This window comes from Gorilla gorilla, chromosome 18, assembly GCF_029281585.2.
Source record: "Gorilla gorilla gorilla isolate KB3781 chromosome 18, NHGRI_mGorGor1-v2.1_pri, whole genome shotgun sequence".
NCBI lineage: Eukaryota > Metazoa > Chordata > Mammalia > Primates > Hominidae > Gorilla > Gorilla gorilla.
In genome coordinates this window covers 34,378,431-34,403,845 of record NC_073242.2, presented here as the reverse complement: position 1 = coordinate 34,403,845, position 25,415 = coordinate 34,378,431, and the positions used below count along the sequence as shown (strand labels likewise).

Below are 25,415 nucleotides of genomic sequence, written 5' to 3'. Positions count from 1 at the left end.
GCCAGACCAGTCCTAATGGCAACCTTTTAAAAAAGGATGACAAGTCCTTCTAGCACGCTGTCACATGTTGCCAGATTAAAACATTGTGTAATTATTTACAGGAGACGGTGGGGTGTCAGATCATTTGGCTGGAAAGACCATGTTTCCAAATAAATTTGAGAGATAGCTACAGCTGCTCTAAAACAGAGCAAAATATATGGCAACAAAAGGAAGAAGAACACATTATTGAGGCAAATCATGCAATTAAGTATCCACTCTTTGTCATAGGGCATTTTGGCTGTCCCTGCTTCTCCAGGCAAGCTTTTGGAATATTCTGAATAAGAGCTGGAGAGTCAAATAAAGAGAAAACAAAGCCCCTTTCTATCTCCCATACTTTTCCTTCCTGCAGGAAAAGGGACACAGTACCACGCGGTTGAACACCATGTCAAGTGAGGATAAAGGAAAACAGCCATGACATCACTCCATTACTGCCACCCCCAGTGTGCCTCACAGGCCCTGCAATTTATAATCTTGTTTAATCCTCCAAGCAACCCAGGAATACAGATATCATCGCCCCTGCTGTACAGATAAGGAAGCAGAGGCTCATTGGGGTCCAGGAGCATGCCTGTGGTCAAATAGCTCCTAAATGACATTGAGTTTTAAACCCAATCTCCAAAAAGCCTGTATGTTTTGAGCGCCTATGATGTGTCATCAGACAGTGAGGCAGGTACTTGGGATACAATCAGATAAATGGCAGAGAACCTATCCAAGAAGCCCACAAGCTGGAAGCGAATACAAGAAACGCCATCACTCATAGCCATGACAATTACTGAGTGCCTGTCACATGCCTGGCATTGTTCCCATTCATGACTTCAGTTCAGCTTCCCACCAGCCCACTGACCAAGGCACTATTTTCCATGATGTCTTCACTTTCTGACTTTAAAACCCAGACTCTTCACCATTAGATCATGTGCCTGAGATCAATGGCAAGAGATGAAAGCCTGGCCAAAGCACTGTTAATAAAGTAGACTGATTATACAGTTTACTACAAGTAGAAGGAATTGCCACAAACTGGTACTTCTGGAGCAGTGTTCAGGAAGAAGGCAGGAACTGCAGCTGAATCTAGTAATAAGACATGATGATGATGATGATGATGATGATGATGATGATGACAGCAATGACAACAGCAACAACAAAAATAGAGGCTGGGTGTGGTGGCTCATGCCTGTAATTCCAGCACTCTGGGAGGCAGAGGCAGGAGGATCGCTTGAGCCCAGGAGTCTGAGACCAGTCTGGGCAACACGGCAAGATCCCATCCCTACAAAAAATTTTAAAATTAGCTGGACATGGTGGCATGTATCTGCAGTCCCAGCTACTCAGGAAGCTAGGGTAGCAGGATCACTTGAGCCCAAGAAGTAGAGGCTACAGTGAGGTATGATCACACCACTGCACTCCAGCTTGGGCAACAGACGAAGACTCTGTCTCTAAAAAAAAAAAAAAAAAAGACAAAAAAAAAATGCTAGAGAACCAGATTAAAGCAGAAGCAGTCCGGAAATCACACGCAAAACTGCTCCCAGGGAGAAATGCAAGCCCAGGCACAGAGCCCCGCTTGATGGCAGGTGCTGGACAATAACAATGCTGGGATCCCCGCCTCTGCTGCCACTTTCCTCACCAGCATGGATCCTGCCCTCTCCTCTGTGTCACTCACTAAAGGCTCAAAGTCTGGTTCAGGTGAGTCTGAGTACTAGGGCCTGGGATACATGCCTGTGTCCTAACTGCAAAGAAAGCAGAGAGGCCATCAGGCCATCTAGCTTTCATCATGCAGGTGGTTTATACCACAAAGCAGGTGAATATATTCAAGGGGTGATACGGTTTGTCTCTGTGTTCTCACCTAAATCTCATCTCAAATTGTAACCCCCGTGTGTCAAGGGAGGGACCTGGTGGGAAGTGATTGGATCATGGGGTCGGGGGGGTGGTGTGGTTACCCCATGCTGTTCTCATGATAGTGCATGAGTTCTCACAAGACCTGATGGTTTAAAAGTGTTGGGCAGTTGCCCCTTGTGCTCTCTCTCCTGACGCCTTGTGAAAAAGGTGCTTGCTTCTCCTTTGCCTTCCGTCATGACTGTAAGTTTCCTGAGGCTCCCCAGCCATGTGGAACTGTGAGACAATTAAACCTGTATCAGGTGGTATCCTTATATCAGTGTGAAAACAGACTAATACCGGGGCAAACTCTCCAAAAGTCAGAAGGGAATACCAAAGTACTGGGAGGTCAGAAAGGACAAATGGACAACCACTGAAAGCTCCTTGTTCTGTCTTTTCTAAATGAAGTCATCCTTCCAATGGCAGCTGTGGGTTCCACGTCTGTGGATTCAACTGTTGATTGAAAATATTCAGAAAAAAAATTCCGTGATGTTTCAAAAAGCAAAACTTGAACTTGCTGTGTGCTGAGTATGACGCTGAATCCATGAGAATAAAGTGATGTGTAGCACTGTATTGGGTACAGGTAATCTATAGATGATTTAGAGTATACAGGAGAGTGTGCATAGGTTATATGCAAGTACCACACTATTTTATATCAGGGACCTGAGGACTGGTGGATCTTGGTATCCTTGGGAGGGTCCTGGAACCAATCCTCCATGGATACCAAAGGATGATGATAATTGATTGCTAACTTTGCCCTTCACAGGTAGAAACAATTTTACATGTCTCAGAAAGAACAAAGAGTTTAAGATGGTGATGCTGAGATTCTGGACAAGATGGACATGGTGATCTCTACTGGAATCTGGGGACTGCTGTACTACGGTCATATGCTACTGCTGGGGGCCTGGTGTTCCCGGGGTGCACTGGGGGCCTTGCTGTACTGATATGGTCATATGCTACTGGGGGCCTGCTGTTGCTGAGGTACATTGTCAGCAGGCCTAGGCATTGAAAATGACAAAACTGTCTCCTGTTCAGAAGCACTTAGAATCTCCTGCATCGTGTAACAAGTGTTTAGAGATCCCTAGATCAGGGACTCTGGGGACAGTTTTTAATTTACTGATAAGTAAAGTTTTAAAATGTGACATCTTTGAGTACTGCTGCCCTAGTCTATTAAACAAAGAGAAGCAATTCCCAGGCCAGGATCATCCTACTAACCCAAACCTGATAATGCTGATGTGGCCCAGGGCTGGCAGGATGGCCTGGACTGTAACTAGGCATCCCCTGCTTCCATTTGCAGACACATGGCTTTGCCCTGATGGAGACATAGTGACAGGTCATTTTGTACTATGTAGCTACAGATCCAAAGGGCATCTTAGGCTGGCTGTCATTAAGTTCCAGTGAGGAACACCTGTCTTCTTCAGTTCCTGTTTCTCCAGTTTGCATGCAGCCTCAGCCCATCAGAAGGCAGCGGATAAGAGTTCCCCCTTGGATGGCTTTAAGTCGGCAAACAGGGGTAGAAAAGAGGCCAAGCTGCGTGGCGGCAGGCACCTGTAATCCCAGCTACTTGGGAGGCCGAGGCAGGAGAATTGCTTGAACCCGGGTGGCGGAGGTTGCAGTGAGCTGAGATCGCGCCACTGCACTCCAGCCTGGGAGACAGAGCCAGACTCTGTCTCAAAAAAAAAAAAAGAAAAAGAAAAAGAAAAAAAAAAGAACAGAAAAGAAGCGAAGTTCTGAGTTTCTGAGATGGGCTTGAAGCACATGGTCACTACCCATCAGCTGGGCGGTGCTGGGCAAGTTGTTTGACCTGACAGTTTGGTCGTCTGCAAAAAGTGATAAAAGTACAACTATTTCATAATAAAACAGCAATCTTTGTGGCTCTATACTATGACGAGTACTATTACTTACATTAGTAACAAGCTCTTCTCAATTTCTAGTAGCCGCTTAGGTTTACCCAATGATAATAAATCAATCAGGGAAAATGGTGTCCCTGTGAAGAGACTAGTTAACCAGAAATAAATAAAAGCTATGGATACCAGCAATGGAACTACACTAGTAAAATCGCTTCCTAGTTTCCAAAAGTTTGGGCTTAATCTTCAGACAAAATGTTCTGGCTAAAAAATGTGAGCCAGGCACACTGGCTCATAGTATAATACCAACACTTTGGGAGGCCGAGGCGGGCGGATCACTTGAAATCAGGAGTTCGAGACCAGCTTGGCCAACATGGTGAAACCTCACCTCTACTAAAAATACAAAAATTAGCCGGGCATGGTGGCACGTGCCTGTAATTCCAGCTACTCGGAAGGCTGAGGCATGAGAATCACTTGAACACATGAGGTGGAGGTTGCAGTGAGCTGAGATTGCACCGCTGTACTCCAGCCTAGGCGGCAAAGCAAGACTCGTCTCAAAAAAAAAAAAAAGTGAACAATGTCAGCACCATAGGAAAGGTAAATTTTTTTTTTTTAAATGGGAACAATGGAAAGAAGAGTTACAGTCTTAAAATAAACAGATCCTCGGCTAATTGAGAGGACAGCCTGGGGTCTGCCCAAGGGCAGGGAACTGGGCCTCCCTCTTCTGCTTAGTCCCCTGGGACTTAAATTTCCACATTAAAAATACTCTCTCATTTATTTTTACTTCTTTGTCGGGGGAAGAGGGTAACACCAAGGAGATGGTGAATTCAGTTTCTTGGACCACTAGGGATATTATTTAGTAATGGAGGTAAAAATATGATATTGTACTAGTTATGCTGTATGTCAAGGCAAGAATCTAATTTCTACTTTCCTTAATGTTATCATTTGAATAAAGTGATTCAAATTAATCAACAATCTGCTTCTAAGAATTTATCTCAAAGTATAATAAAAAGTAGTAGCAGTAGATAGATAAAATGTGGTATATCCCTATGGTAGAATATTATTCAACAACAGCTACAACATGGATGAACCCTGAAAACATCATGGTAAGTGAAAGAAGTCGATCCCAAGGCACCGCATACTGTATATTTCATTTATATGAAATATCCAGAATAGGCAAATCTACACATGGACAGTGGATTATTGGCTGCCTAGGGCTGGAGTGGGAGGTGAAGGGAAATAGGGAATGACAGTTAACAGGGACGGAGTTTCTTTTTGGGTTGATAAAAATGTTTTGTTTTGTTTTGTTTTGAGACAGGGTTCCACTCTGTCCTCCAGGCTGGAGTGCAGTGGCACAATATCAGCTAACTGCAACCTCTGCCTCCTGGACTCAGGCAATCCTCCCACCTCAGCCTCCCAAGTGGCTGGGACTACAGGTACACACCACCACACCCAGTTAATTAAAAAAAAAAATTTTTGTAGAAATGAAGTCTTGCGCCAGGCACGGTGGCTCACGCCTGTAATCCCAGCACTTTGGGAGGCCAAGGTGGGTGGATCACTTGAGGTTGGGAGTTCAAGACCAGCCTGGCCAACACGGTAAAACCCCACCTCTATTCTAAAAATACAAAAATTAGCCGGGTGTGGTGGTGGATGCCTGTAATTCCAGCTACTTGGGAGGCTGAGGCAGGAGAATTGCTTAAACCTGGGAGGCGGAGGGTGCAGTGAGCCGAGATGGCGCCATTGCACTCCAGCCTGGGCAACAAGAGCAAGACTCCACCTCGGAAAAAAAAAAAAAAGAAATGAGGTCTCACTATGTTCCCCAGGCTGGTCTCAAACTCCTGCGTTCAGGCTATCCTCCCGAGGCCTGCCTCAGCCTCCCAAAGTGCTGGGATTACAGGCATGAGCCCACCATGGCTCGCCTTGATAAAAATGTTTTAATACTGATTTTGGTGATCATTACACAACTCAGCAAATACACAAAAGACCAATGAATGGAAATGGATGAGTGGCATGGTATGGAATTCAATCTCAATAGAGTCATTATTAAAAATAGAACAGAAGTAATCGTAGTTATTGGGCTATATTAAATGCCAGCCAATATTCTAAGCACTTTTATAGATTATTTCATTTAAGTCTTATGAGAAACCTATGATGCGAGTACCATTATTATCTGCATTTTACAGATAAGGAAATTCAGCTACAGAGAGATTAGATAACTTGCCCAAAGCTATTTGGCCAGGAAACAAGAGAGCCAGGATCTGAATTTAAGCCATCTGACATCACAGGCCAGTTCTCAACTGCTGCCCATGTACACAAACGTATGGACTCCAGGAGGGGCCCTGAGGTGCTGGTTCTGGCAGGACTTTGGACACAGTCTGAGCCTCAAATACTAAATTGGTGCCAAAGTAATTGCAGTTTCTGCCATTGAAAGTAACGGCAAAACTGACATTACTTGAGCACCAACCTAATACAAGCTGGTATTTTGTCCACTGAAAAAAGTGAAACACATCTGCATATCCTGCTATGGAAAGACCAGGACAACAACAAGGTATTTAAACATTGTGTCTTTTTTGCTCCCATTTGCAATTTTTTTTTTTTTTACAAAAAGCTACACATGCAAGTGTACCCATACTTGACAAGTTTCCATAATTTTTCATGAAAAAGCATTAATTGTAGCTTTCTCTGAGAAGCAGGTCAATGGTGACAGGGACATTAAGGTTTTTTTCTGGATACCTTTTGGTACTGTTTGATTTTAACTTTTTTTTTTTTTTGAGACAGGGTCTCGCTCTGTCGCCCAGGCCAGAGTGCAGTGGTGCGATCTCAGCTTACTGCAACCTCCACTTCCCAAGTTCAAGCGATTCTCGTGCCTCAGCCTCCCAAGTAGCTGTGATTACATGCACATGCCACCACACCCAGCTAATTCTTGTATTTTTTGTAGAGAGGGGTTTCACCATGCTGGCCAGGCTGGTCTCAAATTCCTGAGCTCAAGTGATCTGCCCACCTTGGCCTCCCAAAGTGCTGAGATTACAGGCGTGAGCCACCACACCTGGCCAAATTTTTGAATTTTTTGTAGAGTTGGGGTTTTGCCATGTTGCCCAGGCTGGTCTCAAACTCCTGACCTAAGTGATCCTTCTGCCTCAGCCTCCCAAAGTGCTGACATTACAGGCATGAGCCACTGCGCCTGGCCTGATTTGAATTTTTAATAAACCATGAGCCTGGGGGGGGCCACCCAGTCATGCTCCAGTTTCAATGGAGCCTTCTCTAACTCACCCACCTCCCACTCTCTTGGGTATCACAGGCTCAGAGCCACCATTTTGTTTTATTTGTACCTCTTGATGCCTCATGACTCTGCCTGTCTAGCCTGTAAGTTTCCTGAGGACAGACACCGTATTTGTTTCTTGCTAAGCAGGGGCAAACACATAGGCAGATCCCCTCGTTTCCCATCAGAGAAACAAATGAGTAAATGAATTAAAGTCAAACAACTTGACCTCACCTGCCAGCCTCAAGGTCATGAGCAGTGACTGGTGGAACAGAAGAGTGTCACGCTGTAAACCATGTCTGTCATACGAACTATGCCCCCGCTAGCACCGGGAACACTGTGACCTAAGAAGTCTGGAGTGGAACTCAAGTAAATGATTTATTCCTTTGATTAAACACATTTACTTTCATCTAGTCCCAGAGAATTTATGGAGCCATAATCCCTTCCATCTCTAATGCTGTTCATTATCTCTTCCTAATTAATGAAGGTATGTAAATTCATTGATCTAAAACTTTGCAGGCATAAACGTTACTCAGGTAGTGATCCAGCCCCACACTGCTAACAGATCAAGCTTCATCAGGTTCTACCAGTTTTTAAATTACACATGTTATCAGACAAGATTCATTTAATTTTGCATCTAACAGCTACAGCTGATTATGCTGGCTGCTAGATATTTATAGCAACTCTTGTTGAATCTGTACTGTTAACCTGCTTAGGATATAATTAATAAAAGAGATTTAACTGTCTGACATAATAGGCAGCTTTGTATGATATAAAATATGCTTTAATGTGCTTTCGAAAAAAAAAACATTAAGAAAGGTATATTATCCAAGTGAAATTTCTTACATTGCTACCTTGCAGATCAATACAAAATTTCTTCACAAGAATATTTATGGATGATGACAGTGGTATTTCACTCAAATAATATATAAAGAAAGAAGGGAATGGTAAATTTTTTCTACAAACCAAATAATACATATTGAACAGAACCTACCATGGCTTTCCAATAAACTACTTAGGAACTGGGGAAAAACCATACAGAATTTGAAACATGCAGGTGAGTTTCTAAATTCTGGGTTCGCGAAATATATGTCCTCACCCGTTCTGGCATTCAAATGCGCCATTTTCCAACCTCTCATTATTTTTTTTCATTCCACATTCTGATCACTTGACCAATTACCTGATAATTGAACCCCTTTTGGATCATGCTCCTTTTCAGTGCTTCATTTAGTTGCAGAAAATAGGCCCATCAAGGAGGCAAAATGTTCTAACTCCAGGAAATGAGTGTTTAGAGCAAAAACAATGAAAAAGAAGATGTAAATATTCCAGTCAGCTAAGCACAAGCTAGAAAGACACTCGCTTTGTCTATGGCATGTTGATTTGCCAGGGGATTGTGCAAACTTCTGCAGAAGGCGTTCATTAGCTCCAGAAAACCCCAAGGGGAGGCAGAGGCGGGTACATCACCTTAGGTCAGGAGTTCGAGGCCAGCCTGGCCAACATGGTGAAACCCCATCTCTACAAAAAAATACAAAAAAAAAAAAAAAAAAAAAAAAATATATATATATATATATATATATATATAGCTGGGTATTGTATTAGTCCATTTTTGTGCTGCTGATAAAGACATACCTCAGACTGTGAAGGAAAAGGGGTTTAATTGGACTTACAGCTTCACATGGCTGGGAGGCAGAAGGCGTTTCTTATATGGTAGCAGCAAGAGAAAAATGAGGAAGATGCAAAAGCAGAAACCCCTGATAAAACCATCAGATCTCGTAGTATGGGGGAAACCACTCCCATAAGTCAATTATCTCCCACTGGGTCCCTCCCACAACACATGGGAATTATGGAAGCACAATTCAAGATGAGATGTGGGTGGGGACACAGAGCCAAACCATATCAGGTGTGGTGGCGGGCACCTGTAGTCCCAGCTACTTGGGAGACTGAGGCAGGAGAATTGCTTGAACCAGGGGGGCGCAGGTTGCAGTGAGCAGAGATCGCGCCACTGCACTCCAGCCTGGGCGACAAATTGGGACTCTGACTCAAAAAACAAAAAACAAAAAACAAAAAAAACCCTGCCCTATTGGACACTGTATGACTTAGTGCCCCAGAAGGAAAGTTTCATAAAAATTTTCTTTAAAGATAAGATTTTCCAGGAAAAGCTGAATTCCTCTTAGATATGGATAAGATTTTGTTTCTTTGACAACCTCTCTCTGGCTGAACTTTCAACTGAATTCTATCAACCACAAGGACTCTTAAGATCTGTTTCGGCCTGTGGTTTTGTCTTCCTATATGAACTTTTATTTTCTTTGGTCCTGACATATTTCTTCTCTACTGTGTGCTTTTGCTCATTTTAAGCCTTCTCAAATGCTTCACTGAACAAATAAACAAATAAGGCGAGGCTCTCTGTTTTCACTTTTTGATCTAAACACTGGAACCCAGACGGAAAGATTATGCTTTTTATTTTTAACCTAATCAAAAGGCAACTGTTAACTAGTCCCTATTATTGAGCTCCTGCTACTTCTTTTCATTGAATAATCAAATATCCACATTTTTCTAGCTACGATTAAGACTTCTGGCCTTTAATTAAAGGTAGAGTTTCACCATTGAGTTTATATTTTGGTCAATTAAAATAGCCACATGTTGACTATGAAAAGGTACCTCCAAAAAGTCAAAGAACAAGAGTATGTGCGTATGTACACACAGGTGTGGGCTCTTATTCTAGGGCCATGGGGATCTGGGGTTCATCCTGTGAACTTGGATGGGAAGAAACCAGTTTTTTCATGAACTTCTGATATTTAGCATTTCCTTCTATTATGAAGTTAGTAGAAATTACAGAGGTATTAACAACCCCCTTGAATTTCACACCAACAGAGATCACATGGATTTTTTTTCCCATCACATCACACTTGTTGCAGATTAATTCAGGGTATGGTTTAAACTCACTGCCATTTTTTCTTTTTCTTTCTTTTTTTTTTTTTGAGATGGAGTTTCACTCTTGTTGCCCAGGCTGGAGTGCAGTGGCGCGATCTCAGCTCACTGCAACCTCCACCTCCCGGGTTCAAGCGATTCTCCTGCCTCAGACTCCCAAGTAGCTGGGATTACAGGCACATGCCCCCATACCTGGCTAATTTTGTATTTTTAGTAGAGACGGGGTTTTACCATGTTGGTCAGGTTGGTCTTGAACTCCTGACCTCAAGTGATCCACCTGCCTCAGCCTCCCTAAGTGCTCTGATTACAGGTATGAGCCACTGTGCCTGGCCTTAAACTCACTGCCATTTTGAAACTATGACAGTTATTAGCTCTGCTATTAGACTGTGTTATATAATAGACCAACACATGACTATTACTATATCTAATAATTTAAAAAATATTTTGATAACCGTATTTCAATAGAATTGGTTTCCTCGAAAATCCTAGGAACTTTATTTTGTGTATTTAGAAATATTATTCTGAGATGGGATCCAGGGGCTTCAGCACCTTGATGAAGGAATCCGAGGCACAAAATGGGTTAAGACGCCGAGACTTGGAATAAAGGACTGACAGCAGCCAGCGTGGCTCCTCTGCCGGGTTGCCACGTAGAAAATGCTGGCAGGGGTGGAAGGGCGACCACACACCTAATCAGAAACAACTTTTTAAGTAATATTCCCAGTTCCCTAATTAGTCATATAAGGTAAATTAGTTCCAACCACTTTTAATCAGCCTCAGCAGAAGGGCGGCATTGTCACTGATTGCCTGGATGATTTCACCGGGCTTATAATGGATGTGAAGGAGTGCAGGAGCCAGGGGGCTTGGCTGATTGCTCCCAGGTTACTGCTCAGCATTCGGCCCACACACGACCTGCTGGAAAATCTGAGCACAGACAGCCCCGGCCCATTCCAGAGGCTGGTGATATTTCAACTATGGCATCACTTTCTTGCACGCATAAAACTCCCTTTTTATGTTTCTCTGTGTTAAACTGTAGGGTAAATTGTCTTTAAATCCTGGCATTTCTTGGAGCCTGGTGTAGACACTTAAACATAACAACACAAGGCTAATGATACAGCTGCGGAAATAAACGTGATTTAACTGAGCCTCTTTAAAAACAAAACCAAACAAAACAAACAGATCCTACTTTAATATGAACAAAAGGGTTTCTGTTCGATGGAAATGTTCTGAGTATCTATGACATGGTAGGCGGTGCAGGAACTTATTGCTTACATGAAAGGGATGGAGGCTGTTGGCTACAAATAAGAGATAGCATGGAAGAAAAGTCCTGGTCAGTCCCTGTCCCCGAGAGATGTTCCCCAGAGAACTGCTAAGAGAACTGGCCGGTGTGCTCTCAGTGCAAATGGCGCTGAGGCAGATACTAAACCCAGGCAACCCTCTTGGACTTCAAGCCTAAAGAAATACTTACCTGACTGTACAACAGCACGTCTGAGGATGCTCACAGCAGCACTGTTCAAATTAACTCCCACCTGGCGTTACTGCAAGATTAACCAATTATGAAATCCCCATCCACGGAATGCAATGCAGTTATTAAAAGCCTCACATGTATGTACAAATGTAAGGTTTTCTAGACAGATGGAAGGAGAAAAAGTAAATCACACAACAATGTGCACAGTATGATCACGTTTGTATTTAAGAAAAGCGTGCTGGCCAGGGCGTGGTGGCTCACACCTGTAATCCCAGCACTTTGGGGAGCCAAGATGGGTGGATCACCTGAGGTCAGGAGTTTGAGACCAGCCTGGCCAATATAACAAAACTATCTCTACTAAAAATACCAAAATCAGCCGGTGTGGTGGCACACACACCTGTAGTCCCAGCTACTCGGGAGACTGAGGCAGGAGAATCGCTTGAACCCAGGAGGCAGAGGTTGCAGTGAGCTGAGATCGCGCCATTGCACTCCAGCCTGGGTAACAGAGTGAGACTATATCAAGGAAAGGAAAGGAAAGGGAGAGAAGGAAAGGAAAGGAAAGGAAAGAAAAGGAAAGGAAGGGGGAGGGGAGGGGCGGGGCCGGGAAAGGGTGAGCATGCTTACATTCATGCACACTTTTGACCATGGTGACCCCGAGGGAAGCACTTAGGGGGTGGTCAAAGTTTATTTTAAATATAGATTTTAAATTTACAAGGAGAATGTCTCTACATATTACTTGTAGAATTTAAAAATCTAATAAAGTAACAATAAAAAGATCCGTATCTACCCTCATTTAAATCCTACAGGAGACTAGGATGACAACAACAAAAAACACAGAGAACTTCATGTTTCAATATATCTACACGTATCTATATTCCTTATTTCTAAGTGAAGCACAGATTTCTGTCTGTTTCATTCACTGACACAGCACAAACATCTAGAATAGTGCCTGGTGCAAAGTAGACTCTCAATACAGATTTGTTAAATAAATGAATTGACTATTTATTCATGTGTTCCAGAAAACTGTACTGGGTGCCTACCATGTGCTGGCTTCTTGCTAAAGATCACGGGAAACAAACTGTGAATCATTTAACCAGCATTCACTGAATACCTTCCACGTGCCTTGCACTGGGCACTAAATGAAAGTACACACCAATACAGACACACAGACACACACACACCCACTGCCCTTTAGGAACTTGGAACTAAGCTTGGGAGAAGGCGAACTAGCAGAGGTTGGAGCAATGAGACAAGGCCTTTTCCTGGCCAGAGCCTCAATCCTGGCTTTGGTTTTCAAAATTATGCCTCTGAGGCTTTGCTTATTATGGCCTGTCTTGTACCAGAATTATGTTCATGGGTTTGTGTCTACCCAGCTGGAGGAAAATGAGTATCAACCTTCCTGGATTGTGGAACCACAGAAAAACAAAGGGCTTTATTCTTTGCCTGAAGCCCAGCACACCAAAGCATTCTTTGTTCAATGGCTTTATTTCCCAATTCTATACATTCATTACAGAATTAGAAACCTCCCAGTGGGGGTCAGGCATGGTGGCTCATGCATGTAATCCCAGAACTTTGGGAGGCCAAGGCAGGTGCATCACCTGAGGTCAGGAGTTTGAGACCAGCCTGGCCAACATGCAGAAACCTCGTCTCTACTAAAAATACAAAAATTAGCTGGGCTTGGTGGTGCATGCCTGTAATCCCAGCTACTTGGGAGGCTGAGGCAGGAGAATTGCTTGAACCCGGGAGGTGGAGGTTGCAGTGAGCTGAGATCGTACCGCTGCACTCCAGCCTGGGCAACAGAACAAGACTCTGTCTGAAAAACAAAACAAAACAAAACAAAACAAAAAAAAACAAAATTCCTAGTGAGGAAGGAGTGTTGATGGTCATTTGGCCATGGCTACTGTTATCAGGACCTTGGTCTAGGCCTTGACATCTAATTGAAGGTGAACAGCTACCAAACTAGATGAATTAGAAGTTTTCAGGTCTCACTGGGGCATTTTCCTGATAGAAAAGCCTAACTCCTTTCATCAGTAATTCTACTTTACTTCCCCATAGCATCTCCCATTCTTAGACGCACTCTACTGATTTGCTTCCTCTCCTCTCCAGACTTTTGCAGCCATATCTGCACAAATCCAGCCCTTCTTTACCTTGAAGTTCAGACTTTTCTACCTAAGTGGATTATTCTGCTTTATCTATAGCAAATATCACTTTTGTGCACGCTCCCTCTCCTCCATTTGTTGGAATCATTTCTAAATTCAATTCCATTTTCATATTGAGTCTCTTTGGTCCCAATAGAAATGGTCCCCAAAATTCAAATATCAGATGTCTGGGACCCTTTTAACTTTTGAAAATGCAGTTACTGGGCAATGGATGTGCGAAAGTTAACTTGGGGAACGACATTAAATCAGAAAAGCCTTCTGCTTTTAGTGATGAAAAGCTTCTTCATCTATAAATCCCAAAGTATCAACTTTGCAGATCCATAAGCTCTTATCCCAAACCCCCTAGGCCAGATCTCATTTGAAATTCCAAGTTTTTCTAACTTTAGAATGGTAAGACAGGTCATAGAACACATATTAAACAATACTTCAAGCTGGGACTCGGGCAGTGCCCTGTAATGAAATCCAGTAATATTTTGTTAGCAAAACATATGAATATGCTCACTAAATATTGGAATCAATAAAGACCATAAACAGCCCTTTGTCACTTGGAAGGCAGTTTTGCCACCAGCTTAGTTTCCAACTTAAGAAAAAACTCGTAGTTTTCAGAGCTTTCTGAACTTTTGAGATGGCAGGTAAGGGGTTATGTACAAGTGCAAGACCCAAACAAAAGAAGCCATTGTAGCTCTCTTAAGCATTCTGCATAAAGACCCTTTTAAAGTATATACGTGTGGCTGTTTTCCTGAACATCAAAGGGCTATTTTGGAAGTCCTGTAAGAAGAGGTCATCCTGCGTTATTCAGTGTTGTGTAAAAAGCAAAGCAAAACCTACAAACTTAAAGCATTTCCCTTTAAATGCTGAGCATGTGTAAGTCTAAAGGAATAATGGTTCTCCTGATATACACCATTATCTTTATCAGTTAAAAGGAATGTTCACAAACCACTTGCATACACACAAGATTACATTTAGCACATTAAAAAGTGGTCCCGATCCGGCGTGGTGGCTCATGCCTGAGAAGTCCAACACTTTGGGAGGACGAGGCGAGCAGATCACTTCCAGCCAGGAGTTCAAGACCAGCCTAGCCAACATGGTGAAACCCCGTCTCCACTAAACATACTAAAATTAGCTGGGCATGGTGGTGCACACCTGCAACTCCAGCTGCTCGAGGCTGAGGCATGAGAATTGCTTGAACCCGGGAGGTGGAGGCTGCAGTGAGCTGAGATCATGACACTGTACCCAGCCTGGGCCACAGAGTGAGGCTGTACCTCAAAAAATAATAAAAATACACAAATAAATAATAAAATAAAAAGTGTCTGTCTCAGCCACCCACGTCAACAATCTGTGGTGATCTGGCATCACCGCGATTCCTGACTCTCAATTTACATGCTACCGGTAAACAATCATTTTGTTACACTTATTCACACCTAAGTACTTAACAGTAAAAAATATGACACACCATTAACACAGGAGAAAACAATGTGCCCAGGGAAACTAAGCAGCACAGTGGCATTACTGGAATACCTGCCTCAGCTGTTCAGCAGCAACAGATGACAGCAGGCTTCCAGTCTCCACCCACAATGCTGCGTTCTGACTCAAAGGCTCCTGTGCACTGTATGTTATTTTTTCAGGTGAGAAGAAACATCAGAAGCAGTTGAGGGACCAGAAAGTGAGTCCGCCAGGGATGAGGAGGCATTCTGCTAGATGGCTTTTTAAAAACGTTCCCTCCAAGCTGGGTTCAGTGGCTCACGCCTATAATCCCAGCACTTTGGGAGGTGAGGAGGGCAATCACTTGAGGTCAGGAGTTCGACCAGCCTGGCCAACATGATGAAACCCCATCTCTACTAAAATTACAAAAATTAGCCAGGTGTGGTGGCAGGCGCCTGTAATCTCAGCTACTCAGGAGACTGAGGCAGGAGAATCACTTGAACCCGGGAGGCAGAGGTTGCAGTGAGCCAAGATCATGCCACTGCACTCCAGCCTGGGGGACAGAGTGAGACTCTGTCTCAAAAAAAAAAAAAAAAAATAGTTCCCTCCAGAGTCATCTGCCTTATTAAAAAGGGCTTTTGTCTTAGAAATCTCTTTTATTAACTGACACAATTTCTTGATCTGTTATGAATGCATGCTGTTCTAGTCCTTCAAAAGCTCACCACACATTGCTATGGTTTAAATATTTGTGTCCTCCAAAACTCATGTTGAAACGTAATCCCCAGTGTGGCAGTTCTGAGAGGTGGTGCTTTTAAGAGGTGGCTGGATCGTGAGGGCCATGCCCTCATGAATGGATGAGTCCATTCATGGATTAATGAACGAATGAGTTAGTGGATTAATGGGTTATCATGAGAGTGGGACAGGGTGCTTTTTTGTGTGTGTTTTGTTTGTTTGTTTTTTTGAGACAGGGTCTTGCTCTGTCACCCAGGCTGGAGTGCAGTGGCATGATCACAGCTCACTGAAGCTTGGACTCCCAGGTTCAAGCAATCCTCTCGCCTCAGCCTCCCAAGTAGCTGGGACTACAGGTGTGCACCACCATGCCTGGCTAATTTTCTATTTTTTGTATAGACGGGGTTTCACTATGTTGTCCAGGCTAGTCTCCAACTGCTGAGCTCAAGCAATCCACTTGCCTTGGCCTCCCAAAGTGCTGGGATTATAGATGTGGGCCACTGCACCTGGCCTGGTGGCTTTTTAAGAAGAGAAGAGACCCGAGTTAGCACACTCAGCCCCCTCCCCATGTGATGTTCTGTACCACTTTGAGAGTCTGCAGAGACAGTCCCCACCAGCAAGAAGGCCCTCAGCTGATGTAGCCCCTTGACCTTGGACTTCTCAGCCTCCATAACTGAAAGAAATACATTTCATTTCTTATAAACGACCCAGTTCCAGATATTCCATTATAAGCAACAGAAAACAGAAAACAGACTAAGACACACATTTTCACCATGTCATCTATGGGTACTTTTCCTGCAGCACTGCCATCATCCTCATCATCACTATTATAGGTTGAGTATCTCTTATGCAAAATGCTTGGGACCAAAGGTGTAGAGTTTTCCACTGTGGTGTCATGTCAGTGCTCAAAAAGTTTCACATTTTGAAGCATACTGGATTTTCAGATTAGAGATGCTCAATCTATCAGTGCTTCTTGAACCTCATTGTCCATACAATTCATCTGGGAATCTTGTTAAAATTCTGATTCAGATCCATTAGGTCTGGGTGGGGCAGAGATTCTACATCTCTAACAGCTCCATCTGCTGCTCTGGGCACCACCTTCTGTCTGACCAGCCAGGCTGCAAAACGAAGCGCACAAGGTTTGGAAACAGATGAACAAGAGTTCCCAGTTTACAAGCTGAGTGGCCTTGGGAAAAGCAATTCACTGCTCTGAGCCAGTTTCCCCATCAATTAAAATGGAAATAGCAATGACACCTCCTTTGCAAGACTGTAATGAGTAGATAAGATAGTAACACAGTTCCTGGCAGATAACAGACCCTGAATTCCAGTCCCTGCCATATGCAGTAGGCTGAACAATGTCCCTCCAGAGATGTTCGACATCCTAACTCCTGGAACTTATAAATATGCTACCTTATTTGGCAAAAGGGGAATCTGCAGATGGGATTATGTTAAGGATCTTGAGATGGAAACATTATCCTGGGTTATCTGGATGGACCTAATATAATCACCAGGGTCTTTACAAGAGGAAAGCAGGAGAATCAGAGTAACAGAATATGAGAGGGTGGAGCAGAGGTCAGAGAGGAGAAAAGGTGCAATGCTGCTGGCTTTGAAGGCAGAAGAAGGAGCATGAGCCAAGAAATGCAGTTGGCCTCTAGAAGCTGGAACCCCTAGAAGGAACACACCGCTGCAGGTTCTTGTTGGACTTCTGACCTCTGGGATGGTAAGGGAACTGTTTCATTCCACTAAGTTGGTGGTAATTTGTGATAGCAGGAACGGGAAACTAACATACCATCTTTTGGAATAATACTGATATGGTTTTGCTGTGGTCTCACTCAAATCTCATCTTGAATTGTAGCTCCCACCATTCCCACATGTTGTGGAAGGGACCTGGTGGGAGGTAATTGAATTGGGGGGGGGTCTTTCTCACGCTGTTCTCGTGACTGTGAATAAGTCTCACGAGATCTGATGGTTTTGTAAAGGGGAGTTTCCCTGCACAAGTTCTCTTCTCTCTTGTCTGCTGCCATATAAGATGTGCCTTTCAGCTGGGCGTGGTGGTTCACTCCTGTAATCATAGGACTTTGGGAGGCTGAGGCAGGTGGATCACAAGGTCAGGAGATCGAGACCATCCTGGCCAACATGGTGAAATCCCGTCTCTACCAAAAATACAAAAATTAGCCGGGTGTGGTGGTGTGTGCCTGTAGTCCCAGCTACTCAGGAAGCGGAGGCAAGAGAATTGCTTGAACCCAGGAGGCAGAGGTTGCAGTGAGCCAAGATCATGCCACTGCACTCCAGCCTGGGCAACAGAGTGAGACTCCATCTCAAAAAAAAAAAAAAAAAAAAAAAGATGTGCCTTTCGCCTTCTGCCATGATTGTGAGGTCTCCCCAGCCACGTGGAACTGTGAGGCAATTATTCTTTTTATTTATAAATTACTCAGTCTCAAATTTGTCTTTATCAGCAGCATGAAAACAGACTAATACAAATACTAAAGCAGGCTTGCCTCCCTTTACAGAACAGAGGAGTTCCCAGGGCTACATCATCAACTGAAACTAAGTCACAGAATAGTTGCCCAAGTGCAGGTCAATACATGAAGAACACTTCAAGGAAACTTTATATCAAGGGAAGAATTATTCCTGTATTAACTGTTTTTGTGTGGTTATGCCAATTTTTAATAAACAGGAATGAATGTATATGTTAGCAACAAACTGTTCTAAAGGCTCAAAGGAATCTCTTGCACCCTAAAGGTATCATCATGTTCTGATTTGTCAGCTTCACACATAATTGCTGAAATCTAACAAGGCTCCTGGGGACAAAACCAGTGGGTCGATACCTCAGCATCAGGAGGACTGACAAGAGTAACCCTAAATTAAGAGTGAAGGATGAAAATCAATGGGTCTCAGTATTTGTACAAATGTTCACTTGCTACTTATAACGTGGCTTACCCCACAGAGGAGCTTTATAATAGAAGAAAATACCAAGATAACCCAAAAGATGCCTGCAAAACAAAAATGTGTTTCAAAACTAAATGGACTTTGTGTGAAACAAAGAAGCCTGTATCTCTTAAGGATTTTCCTATGGGCTTGGCACCAAGGACTCCTCTTCCCATCACATTTTTGTGCTTCTCTGCCAAGACTCTAGTTCCACAGAAAGACCTGGTCTCTTGTCTCCAGTATTACATCCATAGCATCTAGCACTGTAACTGGCACTTAGTTTGCACACAGACATTTTTGTGGATGATAAGTACTATAATAGATGTTTATAAGAAAAAGCATAGTATTACTTTCATTAAAAAAACATGAAAGTTCTTTTTCTCTATTTTCTTTTCTTTTTTTTTTTTCTTTTTGTGAGATGAAGTCTTGCTCTGTCACTCAGGCTGGAATGCAGTGGTGTAGTCTTGGCTCACTGGATTCTCCACCGCCTGGGTTCAAGCAATTCTCCTTCCTCAATCTCCCAAGTAGCTGAGATTACAGGCCCATGCCACCATGCTGAGCTAATTTTTGTATTTTTAGTAGTGATGGGGTTTCACCATGTTGGCCAGGCTGGTCTCGAACTCCTGACCTCAAGTGATCTACCCACCTCGGCCTCCCAAAGTGCTGGGATTACAGGTGTGAGCCACCATGCCTGGCCTTTCTCCATTTTCAACTTAAATCCACTTGGCCCAAGATATTTTCTTTTCTTTTTTCTTTTTTTTTTTTGAGATGGAGTCTCGCTCTGCTGCCCAGGCTGGAGTGCTGTGGTGCAATCTCGCTCATTGCAACCTCCACCTCCTGGGTTCAAGCGATTCTCCTGCCTCAGCCCCCAGAGTAGCTGGGATCACAGGTGTACACCACCATGCCCGGCTAATTTTTGTATTTTAGTAGAGACAGGGTTTCACCATGTTGGCCAGGCTGGTCTCGAATTCCTGACCTCAGGTGATCCGCCCACCTTGGCGTCCCAAAGTACTGGGATTGCAGGTGTCAGCCACCGTGCCTGGCCAGGGCCAAGATACTATTTATGGTAGAACTAAAAGTATGCTTTCTGATTTTATTTGCCTATTAATATATGCATTTGATAATGAAGAATGTGCTAAGTAGTCAAAGCAAATAATTACTTTCTAGTGTCTAACTCTGCCTATGAGCTAAATGAGAGGGAAACCTCTTATTGCATATTAAAAAATGGTAACTAGTTTTAAAATGCTCTGTTTAATCTCAAACCACAATATTCAAAACAGTTACAGTCCTTTCACTGGTTCAATTAAAACCCCAGAAAATAGTCCAAGTCTCCAGAACAAATTATACATTCTGCTTGAGTTGCACTACATGTAAAATTCACGTTCAAAAGTTTGCCAAGTCACATTTATGAAGTCTTGACCAACTGGCGGGGCTGATCATAAAAACTATATCTTTTAATTTATAGTGTTTAATGTATATTCAGTGTATCTTATTTAAAAAGCAACATAATTGCATGAAAAGCTTTTATTTTAAATCTGATTTTGAAATATGACTGAATACATCAACAGAATTCAGAACAAGTTGGTAAACATCTACGAGAACATGTTATATAATTCCAGTGAGCCCTATAACATTCTGTTTGTAAAGAGAAGAAACCACTGAACAGAAAAATTTGAAATCTTCTTTTCTTCCTCTTTTTTCTTAGAGACAGGGGCTCTCTCTGTTGTCTGGAGGCTGGAGTGCAGTGGTACGATCATGGCTCACTGTAGCCTCAAACTCCTGGACTCAAGTGATCCTCCCACTTTAGCCTCCTCAGTAGCTGGGACTACAGGCATGCACCTCCACGCCTGGCTAATTTTTTTTTTTTTCTTTTTTGAGACTAAGCTTCCCGCTCTATCACCCACTCTGGAGTGCAGTGGCGCGATCTCAGCTCACTGCAATCTCTGCCTCCCGAGTTCAAGCGATTCTCATGCCTTAGCCTCCCAAGTAGGTGGGGTTACAGGGGCCTGCCACCACACCCGGCTAATTTTTATATTTTTTAGTAGAGACAGAATTTCACCATGTTGGCCAGGCTGGTCTTGAATTCCTGACCTCAAGTGATCCACCTGTCCCGGCCTCCCAAAGCACATAAGCCACCACGCCCGGCCATTCTCATGTTTTCATTATGGGTTTTGTTCTAGATAAGTGGGCTGCCAGAAAAAAGAGCCACCATGAGGAGGAACTGATACACTCAGGCTTACTACAGGGTACCTCGGCTTCTAAAGGAGTTAGACGTCATCACAGAACTCAGAGCCTCGGTTTACAAGGTACAAGTAGCCCCAGACAAACACCCACAGCCACTGCTGTGTTTTCTGCAATGGTCTAAGGTCCCCTGCCTCCCTGAGGGACAGGAGCACTCTCCGTTTGCTTATACCTGCTTGCTGGGCTTTATCCTTGACTGGGAGAAAAGGACATCAGAGTAGGCAAAATAAATAGGAAGAGAGTTCTAGAAGGTGTCTGTCATCGTTGAATTTCCAACATCTCACGTTTTTCAGGGGAGACTGTCCTGTTCTTTAGGGCACGTGGTTGCAGTGGAGCTGACCCCACACTCTGGTGGAAGGGGGCCATGTGAGCCAGAGGGGTATGAGCCTGGGACTTCGTTTTTTGTTTGTTTGTGTTTTGTTTTTTTGAGATGGAGTCTCACTCCTTCACCCAGGCTGGAGTGCAGTGGCACAATCTCAGCTCACTGCAACCTCTGCCTCCTGGGTTCAAGCAAGTTTCATGCCTCAGCCTCCTGAGTAACTGGGACTACATGCACCACCACGTCTGGCTAATTTTTGTATTTTTAGTAGAGACGGGGTTTCACCATGATGACCAGGCTAGTCTCGAACACCTGAGCTCAAGTGATCCGCCCACCTCAGCCTCCCAAAGTGCTGGGATTACAGGCATGAGCCACTGCACCCGGCCAGCCTGGGACTTTGGACCATCCAGAATAAGGCACTTTCTTTCTGTTCTGGTTTCTGACAAAAGGATACAAATGTAGACCTCCCAGGAGCCACTATCTAGAGAGAGCCTGAACGTAAATGAGGTCAACCCAGAGAAAGGCAGATCAGAGTGACAGAGAGACCAAGTCCTGATAACCAAGCTGACCCCCTAGATCCAGCTGTACCTGCAACCCAGGTCTGCTCCCGGACTTTATAGTCCCATTAGGCAACACATACCTTAAAAAAAAAAAAAAAAAAAAGGGAATCCTGTTTTAAGTTGGATTTCTGTCACTTGCAACAAAAAAGCACCAACAAATAAGGGAGAAATAAAAGTGTAAGAAGAAAGGAAATGAGGAGAGAAGATTATATTTATGGATATAGTGTCTGGAAGCAGTTCAAGTTTGTCCCTGGAAATGCAGAAAGGTGATGTGTGGGAATCTGTTCCATTTTTCATATTAAGCTCAAATCATCAGAACTGTAGCTATGCCTAATTACTGTGATTAATCTCGCCAAACTCTAAATATAACATGAGTGTGCACTTTCTGATGTTCAATGATACTGCAACAATCATGACGCGAAAGAATGGTCCATGACTGAGCAAAGATGCCTTTGAAACAAAATCTTTCTTTTTCCTGCCCAAATGCAGTCATGACTGGCTGAAGGAGAAAAGGTCACAAGCGATGACCCGAGTCTTACCTGGCATGGCGTGGATGAGGTCGCCGCACAGAACGAAGAATTTGGGTTTGGGGTTCAGCTTGTTGATGGCCTGGACGGCTTGCTCAGTTAGACGGATCTCCTGTTCCCATTCGTCACCGCCATTGTCACAGTCCCCAGTGGACCAGGCCTTCATCAGCCCAAACTGTGGGTCTGCGCCCAGGATGAAGTAGAATGGGCCTTTCCATTCGCTTTCCTTTTCTTAAAAAAAGAGAGAGGGAGAAAGAAGGAGAAATGTTGTAAAATCTGTCATAAAAGCAACCAGCTTCCCATGCAAAGTGGATACACTATTTTTCTTAAATTAAGTAGGTCATTTTAATAAGCTGTGGTTCAAACATACCATTTTCCTGTCATAGTCTAGAGGATTTTGATTTATACTAATTATGCCTGGGACCTGGTGATACCCAAAGGCCAGAACTGTCCACGTGGGCTTCTGCAGCCACACCACCAAGCTGTTTGCTGACAAGCTAGACAGCCAAAAGGAAGCACGGGGCCACAAGAGAACCCAATGCAGAGGATATTCGTGCTCAGTAATCATCTTTAAATTAGAATAAAACTCCCCAAATTGAATGCTGCCAGAAGTATTATATTTAAATTACTAGGTGAAGTGCTTACACGTCTTTTCTGTGAGGCTTCGTGGCACCATTTCCACCATTTCGGGGGATGTGACAGAATTTTAATTATAAAACTTGGCGCTTGGAAGCTCTGGCTATCTGGTGGGAGGTGTGGTGCCAGAAATGAAATCTTGGAATGAGTAAGTCAATGTGGGAGAAAAAAAAAGAAAAAAGAAAAATCGATGCTAACATTTCAAAGGCAGTAGGATGTGGGCATCCATGAGGTGTGAGGCTGGGGGTGGGGACTCTTTTATGTTCTTGGAAAGGGATCTAGGCCACCTGAAATCATTCTGCTTGCTCTTCCGATTGACTCTCCTGGGCCAAAGCTTTGTGGGTCTTGGGGTTTCTACTCTTATCTGCCAGAACTGCCGCCGGTGCCTGCTTGGGCAGAGCTGGAATGGCCATTAATGGGCACAGAAGTGCTGTGGGTTTCACTTTTTAAAAAATTATTTGGCCACAGAATCCTTTCCATAATCAAAATCGTACATGACAGACCAATGTTGAAAAAACATTCCAAGCAAAGACGCTTGCTCTTACAGAATAGCATCTGGAACTTCCAGTGCCAGAGCCAGATCTGGGGCTGGACACGGCACAGTCTGAGGACCCCCGATCTACAGCCCCCTCATTTATCCTCTGAAGAAACTGAGGCCCGGAGAGGCAACAGAACTTGCTAAATGGCCTGCTAGCGCTTAGTGGTGGGACAGAGCTGCTCCATCATCTTGAGGCTGTTTTTTTTTTTTTTTTTCATAATTTAATGTATGGCCAGGTACAGTGGTTCACACCTATAATCCCAACACTTTGGGAGGCCAACATGGATGGATCACCTGAGGTCAAGGGTCCGAGACCAGCCTGGGCAACATAGTGAAACCCCATCTCTACCAAAAATACAAAAATTAGCCAGGCGTGGTGGTGGGCACCTGTAATCCCAGCTACTCAGGAGGCTGAGGCACAAGAATCGCTTGAACCCGGAAGGCAGAGGTTGCAGTGAGCCAAGATCACGTCACTGCACTCCAGCCTGGGTGACAGAATGAGACTCTATCTCAATAATAATAATAATAATTTAATGGACAATGCATGCTAACTGAATAAATGGCATTTCCTTTGGAAGTCATGATGATGCTGTAATTTCCAAAAAGCTCCTTGGAATCAGTTCACGTCCATGTGTTTGATTCATTTGTCTATTGAGTATCATACTGGGAGCCTTTGCTTTGCCAGGCCCTGTGAGAGGTGCTGGCAATATGAGGGTGACCAAGACAGATGAGTCCCTGCTGTCCTCGCACTCAGTGCTCGTGGGGGGAGATGAGCAAGTAAACAAGCAGGGAATAGAATCAGAGAGTATTAATGACTATGCAGATTAAGAGTGAGGCAATGGCTAGTTTAAATTAGACAGACAGGGCCAGGCGCCACGCCTGTGATTCCAGCAGTTTGGGAGGCCGAGGCAGGCAGATTACTTGAGGTCATGAATTCGAGACCATCCTGGCCAACATGGTGAAACCTCATCTCTACTAAAAATACAAAAAATTAGCTGGATGTGGTGGTGCATCCCTATAGTCTCAGCTACTTGGGAGGCTGAGGTGAGAGGAATACTTTAACCTGGGAGGCGGAGACTACAGTGAGCCGAAATCATGCCACTGCACTCCAGCCTGGGTGAGAGATTCTGTCTCAAAACTAAATAAATAAATTAAATAAATAAGTAAATAAATAAGATAGGAAAGGCCTCTCTGAAGTGGTGACATTTAAGCTGAGATCTAAATGGCAAGTAAGGGCCAGTGATAACCTTTTTAAATTCCATGGCCACTTTCCCACCCATCACACTGAGCTTACTATCACCTTAGAATGGACTCTGGTTTCAAGCCTCCTTTCCCTTCTTAATTCCTTTTTCAGAGTTAAAGAAAAAAAAAAGTGAACAAAAATACCTCTGCACACTTTACAGAACAAACTGTACATGCACATAAACCCACCAGTCCTCAACTTACAGCACAGTGTTCAATTACAATGGGCCAGAACTCAATCTGAACAAAGGCTGCATGAAACCCTGGTGTGTGCATCTCATGGAGAAAGACAGCAATATGGCACATCCAGCAGGGACTGAGGGAGTCAACTGTCATTCACTGAGCACTCACTGTGTTGGCAGAAAGACTCTAAGATGCCCCCCAAATCCCTGCCTCCTGATATTCACATCCCTGTGCAACACCCTCCCCCCTTTGAGTGTGGGCTGCAACTTGCTTCTAATAAACAGAATATAATGATGGCAGTCCCTTCCAAGAGTGGGCTAAAAGAAGACCATGACTTTCATCTCTTTCTCTTTTCTCAGAGCCCTTGCTCTGGAGATTAAAAACTGTCATGTTGTGAATATCCCTACAGAGAGGCCAATGTGCTGAGGAACAGAGGGAAACCTCTGGCCAAAAGCCCATGAGAAACCAATCCTGCCAACAACCATGTGAGTCAGCTTGGAAGAGGACACTCCTCTGTTGAGCTTTCAGATGAG

The 25,415-nt window shown here is 43.8% G+C and overlaps 1 protein-coding gene across 3 annotated transcripts in view; it reads right to left on the bottom strand.

The window, feature by feature from the left end:
• CPPED1 (calcineurin like phosphoesterase domain containing 1) overlaps positions 1-25,415 on the bottom strand; it is a 137,920-nt gene that overhangs the window by 92,819 nt on the left and 19,686 nt on the right. For all 3 annotated transcript variants that reach the window (XM_019012781.3, XM_055365855.2, XM_063699636.1), the window contains one exon: positions 22,296-22,514. In XM_019012781.3, coding sequence (XP_018868326.1) covers positions 22,296-22,514 — 219 coding nt within the window. The remainder of the gene's footprint in view (positions 1-22,295; positions 22,515-25,415) is intronic.